The sequence below is a fragment of the Pteropus alecto genome, unplaced genomic scaffold (genome assembly GCF_000325575.1).
Source record: "Pteropus alecto unplaced genomic scaffold, ASM32557v1 scaffold190, whole genome shotgun sequence".
NCBI lineage: Eukaryota > Metazoa > Chordata > Mammalia > Chiroptera > Pteropodidae > Pteropus > Pteropus alecto.
In genome coordinates, this window is record NW_006430462.1 from 5,521,277 (window position 1) to 5,529,643 (window position 8,367).

The following is an 8,367-nucleotide window of genomic DNA, read 5'->3' on the forward strand; positions in this document are numbered from 1 at the left end:
TCCTTCCTTCCTTCCTTCCTTCCTTCCTTCCTTCCTTCCTTCTTTCCTTCCTTCCTTCTTTTTCTTTATTAAGGGCTAATAGTTTAGAGAAGGAGCAATCTGGGATAAGCTGTGAAACAAATGGCCTCATAGGATTACAGGAGAGTTCTTTTATGTCAAAGCTGATGGTGTATTCATTATCCAGTCCCCTAGTTTTACAAATAAAAAAAAGTAATGACAGTTGTCTGTAACTGAAAAAATAAAGAGCAAAAAAAAAAAAAAAAGTAATGACATGCTTTGAACATACAGAAAATCACAAAGGATAATACAGTGAATGCCACCCAGATTCTATAGATGTAAACAGTTCACCATTTTTTTTTTAAAAAAAAGAAATAAAACATTAAGATATGACCAAAGCCTTACATATAATTATATGGTATATAATTTTTAGTAAGCCATTTAAAAATTCCCTGGTGGACAAAAAGCTCCCAATGATGGTTACCTTTGGGCCAAGTGATGAAAGTAGGGCCACTTTTACTTTTCAATGTATAACTTTCCATGCCGTTTTTTAAACAACCTTACACATAAATTATTTTATTGATTTTTCAAATTATAAAAGACCTTGCTCTTTAGAAAATATTCCAGAAAGGATGACCCTTACTTTTCAGTGCTGCAGAAAGGTTATTAAACTTGGAGACAGAGAACTTGGATTTTACGCCTTGAGAAGTTATTAACTTTGTTTCTCTCATCTGAAAAGCGGAACCAGTTTACCTGTTCCATCACCTTGTTTTGAGGATACAAACAATGCATGTAATTGAAAGCCGTGGATATGGAGGACAAAAATACAGTGAAGCAGGATATAGTTTGGGTACTTAGGAGATCTAAAGACTAATATCAGAGCACCAGGTTAATGTGACCTTGACTGTGGTATCTCCAGGCACTCTGCTGGCTTTTGAGGTTGCAAGGGCAGAAAGAATTTGACTCTGAAGTTCAGAGTGACTCATGAGAGGAAGAATTTGTCTTGGTTTCTTCTATTCATGAGGGAAGTTTTCTTATAATTCTTTATCTGCCTTGTTACCTGGAAATAGAAACAAGATTTCTATTAGTCCAATACTTCTCATAAATGTTTATAGATTCTATTTTAGCATTATCTTAGGAGTTGTGTGTTACTTATTTGTGACTAATGACAGCAAGGTAAATATCAATGAGGGTATCATAGTCTACTCTAACGTGTTGTCGTAAAGCATTACAGATTAACTACTTTGGAAAGTAAACCAACCAAGGGCATTTTAAAAGCAGTAGCAGCCATGGATTTTTTTTCTCATTTATGCTTATTAGCGAATCTACTGAACCAAAAATGTGCATACTTAACAGCATTCCATTGTAATCAATGAATGGGGCCCTTCAATTGAAATAACTTTATGATGATATAGAGGCGTGGGAGGGGAGGGATGGGCATTGGGGTTACATTTCACAATTTCAAGTGGCCCAGTGTGCAGAGTCAGGAAGGAGTGGCCATTTCATCCTTAGCAAGGTTAAGGTGCAGCTGGAGACTCTGTCTTCTTCTTTGGCTGCTGCTGAGGGCAGGGTGGAACAGATCCAGGACCTGGGAAGGAAATGCTTTCCTTCCAGCCACTGAGAATCACAAGGACACTGAGACATGGAGGGGTGAAATGTTTTATCTAGTCACTCACTCAGGCCTATAGTGGCAGCGCTGGGGTTAAAACCAGCGCTGGGGTGTCTCTTTCTAAGTCATCATCTCTTTCCCCATACGCTGACTGGGCCTCTCCTCCTCCATCAGGAAAGACCATGACTTTGGGTCCCTTGGGGCTAGAGAATCTGTAGCGGAGGTGAGGCATCAAGTCCTCAGGAGGCCCGTCTTGGAGGACGGGGTCATGGATTAGCATATAAGCTTGGAGTTGGTGTGAGACAGGCTCTCTGCCAATGAGGAGGTGGGGAATAGAAGATTTGGTTGGTGGGGACCCGAGTCACACTGGAGGGCCATGAGAAGCTGCAAGGGGGCAGAGGGGAAGATAAGAATATAGAAATGATGCAAGGGTACCGTTCCCCAGGGCTCTGACTGGGTGGCCCTTTACATGCCCTAAAACATATTAGGGTTTATGCAATAGAACAGCTTGTGCATTGCATCTAGGGGAAGTCTATTTTCTTTCCTACCTAGAGATTGGAAAACAAAAGATTCACCATGATCCTCCCTTAATCCTATCCTTCCTGGTAGTATTGGAGATGCCATGAAAATTCATTTTGGTTGACTCCAGCACTCTCTGTTGGTTTAAATTAGCAACTGCACCATCCAGCCAGGTAAAGGTTCTTTATGAGGCTAAATGAAGCAGGGAGGAGAAAAGGAATTGCATCCAGAACTAGTGAAATCAAGGGTGAAGAGGGAACAATTCTTCCTCAAGTTATATGAGCTAATCTACATAAAACCACATAGCACCAAGCCTGCCATGCAAGATGTTCTCGGTGATATTCTGGTTATGTTATGGTTAAGATGGACTCCATCTGGACCAGGGAGATCACATTATGATGTTGCTAAAGTTTCTCCCCACTCCAGGGTGGGGCTAGAGTTTTCCAGTCATGGGATTCTCCACCAGTCAAACTTGCTTGTGAGAATAGATCTGATCAAACTTTGCACACTGACGTGTAAACAGTGGTTAATGGCTTAGAGTGGCAGTCCATGGGTGAGTTGGTAGGAACTTCAGAGTGTTAATAGTTGTTTTTTGGCAAACAGAGTTTCATAGTTAAATAAGTTTGTGAAAGGCCATTTCCCATGCTCCCCTCTTGGGGATTCACTGTACATGCTGTATATTAAAGGCTCAGAGAAATTGGTAAAGAAACTGCTTTAATTTTGTCTAATCCAGCATTTCACAGATCTCTTTGACCATAGAAGCCTTTCCTTTTCATGGAATATCTATTATCATCTTTAACAAAGCTTTTTGGGAAACTTAGAAATAGAGCATGACTCTCAGGTATTCTTATCCTCCTAATTTTTAATTTTATTGTGAGATGAACGCTTCACATGTGATCTATCCTCTTGGCAAATTTTAAGTGTACAATATGTTATAGCTGACTTACAGGTACAATGTTGTGTGGCAGCTCTCTAGAGCTTGTTCATCTTACTTGACTGAAACTTTATGCTGACTGATTAATAATTGCTCATTTCCTCATCCCTCCAGCCTGTGGTAACCACTATTCCAGTATTTGATTTTGTGAGTTTGACTATTTTAGATACCTCATATTTGTGGAATTGTGTCTTTCATATTCTTAACTGGGGATAAAAATATGAATCTCTATGATATTTTAGCCAAAGGGCAAGAGGGTTTGGGCCAACACTGGGCCCTAGAAATCACAAACATTGACACTACACAGGAGATGGCTTCTGCTGAACACTCCAAGCTTGCCTCCCTGGCCTGTAGCTAATGTACTTCAGCCAGGCCCTGTAGCCAACTGGCCTCTATCACCCTTAATTCACCTCTCTTCTCCTTCCAGGCAGACATCTTCTCTGGGGCCATATTCATCAACTTGGCCATGGGCCTGGATCTGTACCTGGCCATCTTTCTCTTATTGGCTATCACTGGCATTTACACAATTACAGGTGAGTCCATTCAGATATCTTGGCAGGAGCCCAGCCCAGGGTTAGGCTCTTGGGAAGGATGAAAGGAAGTAGGAGACATGGCTTCTCCTCTTGAGGAAGAGAAATACACCCAGGAAATAGTTTGAGGATGAGATATTTGCTTGGTCTCAACTTATAGACCCTAAGAAGTTATACAGGTGGCCCTAGACAACTCCAGTGTTGGCTGGAATAGTCAGGACGGCTTCTTCCAGCTGGTGGGGCAGGGCTTGGCCTTGCAGGTTGTAGAGGGAACTTGGCTGAGTTGGGAGAATCAGGGAAGGAGTGCCAGGTGCAAGGACAGGTAGGAGCAAGGAATGGAGGTAGGAATGGGCATGGTGTGGGGCCAAGGCAGAACGAGCAGCAGATGTGCTTGGCTGGAGGAGGGCAGTCAATATGAGGCAGTTGGGGTGTGTGAGTGGGTGATAAGTCCTGAGAATTCAAGCAAAGTCACAGGGAAGAGGCCTTGGAAGCCAGATAGATGCCTCGAATTTGATGTGACAAGGACTGGGAGGCAATGTGGGGAGGATGGGAGAGATTTTAGAGGAAGACTCAAGAGGTCTACTGGAGAAGCTAGTGACACAAATAACAATTGGGGACCCCTTTGCAGAGGTGTTACTCTGCCTCAGTTAGGGGGACCAGGGCCAGTGATGGAACTTTCTGCTCAGCTGGGGTCTCATAGCTTTTGGGGACAAGAAGTTACATAGATGGCCTGAGAAAGAGTCAACATACAAGTAGCCCTTTGAAATGTGTTGATTTGGTAATAGCCATGGACATCATGTAGAGATGTCAGCACTTTGCTCTTCCCTACCTTTATTTGTGGAAGATGCTTTTTCTTATTATAGAGGAGCCATCTCCTGGCTTAAAAGGATCACATTAAGCTCTTCCTCCTCAAATAGGGAGGAATATTTCTCCTTTCCTCAAGGTCTTCTCTGCGTTTTTGTGAAAAGTGGAGATGTTGGATAAGGCTGGGTAGCAGGCTGCTGTAACAGGATAGGGAGAGAAGGAAGGAAAAGCAAGTAGGTGGCTAAGGAGCATGCTAAGAAGGTATGCAGAGGGAGAGGGGCAGCGGTGGAAACAGGAGGCAGGCTGACAGATTGTTGTCCTACATGAGGTCAGATGGATTGTCTCCTTGTCTACTTAGGGGGCCTGGCAGCTGTGATTTACACGGACACCTTGCAGACGGTGATCATGCTGGTGGGGTCTTTAATCCTGACTGGGTTTGGTAAGTGGTGTCCAGATAGGCTGAGGAGGGGAGGAGGCAGAGGTAGAGTCCCAAGAAGAGAAAAGCAAGTCTAGCCTCTCTGTCCTTTGCCTCCCCAAGCAATGAGCTGGGCGAGCTCTGCCCTCACCAGGGGAGTGGTCTAACCCAGAATGAACATCACTGTAGGTGTTCAGGGGGCACCTTCTTTAGCCCTGGAGGTCTCAGGCTTGGCCTGGCCCAGACAACACCTGGATTCCCTGCTATCCTTTCTGAATAGCCTGGGCCAGTGGTACCCACTGTGGGCCTCTGATGACATGGTCTTCTCTCCACAGAGAAATTGGACATAAAAAGGAATAAGGCTAAATATCCACTGGGCTAAATATATTCAAATGTTGTGTCTTAAATCTCAGATTATATCTTGTCTACATTTTGATATTAAATGTTCTTTCTTTTATGAAGTGATGATAGTGATCATTTTCTTGCTTATGTCCTTATTTGACAAAATTTAAAAAAATCAATCATTCTATGTTGTCCCTCATTCCAATTTTTTAAAATTTTGTCTATGAACTCTTGAAGATAAGACTGGAAACCTTAGATCTAGAGGTACTTGTTAGAAGAAGATATAAAATGCATTTTATTTTTAAGGGGGCCCATGCCCTGTGTGTCCTGTGAAGTCTCTTATCTGCTTTCTATGCTATTTTCCAAGAGCTTCCATTCAGTTTTACCCAGTGGTCCTTGAGGGTCTGCAGGGCAAGGGCTGGAATGTTTTATTCAAAGACACACAGTCAACAGGTGACAGGACTCCAGACTCCTTATCCATTTTCTGTTCATCCTACCACATGGCTGGGACCAGGGGTGGTATTGCCTAGTCTGTGTGTCCAGGTTCCTAAAAGCTGCTGCTGACATGGGGAGCAGGTGAGGAGGTTGAGGGGAAAAACAAAGTTTCTGAACCTGGTTCAAAACCAAGTTTTCTTTTTCTTTTTGTTTTATTTTTTTTTTTGTAATTAAATTACCTTCTTTTTGTAAAGAGGTTTATGGTTGGGGTCCTTTTACAGGTTATTGTTTTGGATCCCCACAGTAGTCCCCCAGGGGGCTAGGCAGGGTTAATAATCCCATTTTATGGATGAGACAGCTAAGGCCCGGAATGGGAAAGTGACTTGCCCAAGACCACACAGTGAGGGCTTTCGCCGTGGGTCGGGTCCTCTTAGTTTCTCAGGCATCTACAGGAAGAAACTGCTATGAAGAGTTGAAAGTTTTGGGATATTGATTTTTGTTACTGATGTTTTCCAGCCTTTCACGAAGTGGGAGGGTATGAAGCCTTTATGACAAAGTACATGAAAGCCATTCCAACCACGATTTCTTATGGAAACATCACCATCAATGAGGAATGCTACACCCCAAGGGCTGACTCCTTCCACATCTTTCGAGATCCCATCAGTGGAGACCTGCCATGGCCCGGGCTCATCTTTGGGATGTCCATCCTAGCCCTGTGGTACTGGTGCACAGATCAGGTACCCACGCTGGACATGCAGGGTGGTCAGGGTATTACTCAAGGTACTACAGGGACTCCTGTCTATCTGTGGTTTGCAGGGTTGGGAAAGGAAGGGCAGGGCTCATATGTGCTGGGGGTCACTAGCCTTGGTGACATGGGAGTGCCAGGCTGAGGACCCAGGATGTGGAGGGGAGCTGGGGTGGCCAGAAGGTGTCTGCCTGCACCCTTCCCTCACCAGGCTTTCCCTGGCAGGTCATTGTCCAGCGCTGCCTCTCAGCCAAAAACATGTCTCATGTGAAGGCTGGCTGCATCATGTGTGGGTACCTCAAGCTGCTGCCCATGTTCCTCATAGTGATGACCGGAATGGTCAGCCGCATCCTGTACACAGGTGATGCCTTCTGCTGGACTCAGCGGCCATTCTCTCCCATTCTCCTGTCTCTGAGTCACTTCTAAAGCTCTAAAGCACTCTACTCTTTCCTTTCCGTCTCCTTCTTTTTCTTTTCTTGCTGCAATAATCAAGCGTTACTGTTCTCCTCCTAGAGAGTGAGCAACTTGAGATCACAGAATCTATCGAGTTGCCTTCCCTGGTTTCTTATGTTGGCAATTGCTTTCTCCCTTTTTGCAAATTCTCTGAAGTCATGCTATGTCTCCAGCTGTAGCTTCTTCCAGCTAATTATTGCTCACTTTTTGCTTAGTCCTACTCAAGGCTGTAGTAATGTGTACTATGTCCCTAATGTGAGAGAACCCCCAGCCAGTCTGCCGCTCCGAGCCCTATTTCCTGGACCATTTCCTTGAGCCTTGCACATTGCTATCTAGGGTGGTAGATTCTTCCTTGGCCTTTTTGTGGCCTCTCCAGCATTGCCATTGCATTTTTGTGTTTTGCTCAACCATGCTAAGTCAAAACCTTCCTGGAATATGAAATAATGGCAAGAAAAGAGTACCATGAAGTGAAAGTTGGTGAGGGCCCTTCAAAATCAGGACAAGACAGTCGGGGGATATTTGCTGCCATTGGCTGCATGCTCCTAATAGTGCTCTCATACTCCTATGCAGGTTCACTTGTCGTGAGAAAAATATATCTAACTGATAGTTCACATTATAATTGATACAACACATACAAATATTAGAGATGAATCAGTGCTATAAGGGGCAGCATTAAATAATACATCTGTAGTAGGTACCTAATAAATGTTTGCTGATTTGAATTCTATAGAGGTTTCTAGATGTTTCTTCAAGTCTCTAGATCATGTTCCTTTTCCCTACTAGACTGCTTCCTTTCTATCTCTACTCTAGATTTTTCATATCTTGGAAATAACACCCATCAGCTCTCCCACTGGGGAATTCCTTCCATTGTTTGCAAATTCCCCCAGTCAACCCTACTTGCAAGAGCTGCTTCAAATAAGCCTCAAGATTAGGAGTTACGAGGCACTGTGATCTTCAGGCAAACAAAGCAATGGTCCCTGCTGTGCTGCAGGGCAGCTAGCTGGAGTCTAAGGACTGTGCCCCTCCCTTTCCCACTCTCAGCATTTCTGTGCTTCTCCTTCCTCTGCGTAGGAACTGTCTTTCCTCCCCAGTCAAAGCTTAGGGGTGGTCAGAAACAGCAGGGCAGGGGCATGGCGGCCAAAGGGCTCAGCCAGGAGCTTCGCTCTTTGTGGAACCTTGGGCAGGAATGTCTTGTTTAAAGTCTTGTTTTAAGAAAGTGAATCTTGAGAATCTTTCCCTGCTGTCTGCTTGCTGACATAGCTCTTTATCTCTCCCCAGAAAAAGTTGCCTGCGTCGTCCCCTCGGAATGTGAGAGATATTGTGGCACCAAGGTTGGCTGTAGCAACATCGCCTATCCGACCCTGGTGGTGGAGCTCATGCCGAATGGTAAAAGTCATCCCCACTGGTGGGGTCTTTCTTGGGGGGCTGATTGGACTTAGACTTTACATGGATTTCTGTGGGCCTCCTGGGCAAAGTCATGATCCTGGAAAGTTTTGATCCTGGAAGCAAGTAGGGCAAAGTTTTGATCCTGGAAGCAAGTAGGGAAAAAGCCTCATTCCAGGTGTCCTCAGCTTTTTTTTTTTT

General features: G+C 44.3%; 1 protein-coding gene across 3 annotated transcripts in view; it reads left to right on the forward strand.

The window, feature by feature from the left end:
• The window catches only part of SLC5A1 (solute carrier family 5 member 1), a 57,137-nt gene that overhangs the window by 34,863 nt on the left and 13,907 nt on the right, over nt 1-8,367 (forward strand). For all 3 annotated transcript variants that reach the window (XM_006904953.1, XM_006904952.1, XM_006904954.1), the window contains exons 6-10: nt 3,487-3,592; nt 4,752-4,832; nt 6,102-6,322; nt 6,556-6,691; nt 8,062-8,169. In XM_006904953.1, the coding sequence (XP_006905015.1) occupies nt 3,487-3,592; nt 4,752-4,832; nt 6,102-6,322; nt 6,556-6,691; nt 8,062-8,169 (652 nt within the window). The remainder of the gene's footprint in view (nt 1-3,486; nt 3,593-4,751; nt 4,833-6,101; nt 6,323-6,555; nt 6,692-8,061; nt 8,170-8,367) is intronic.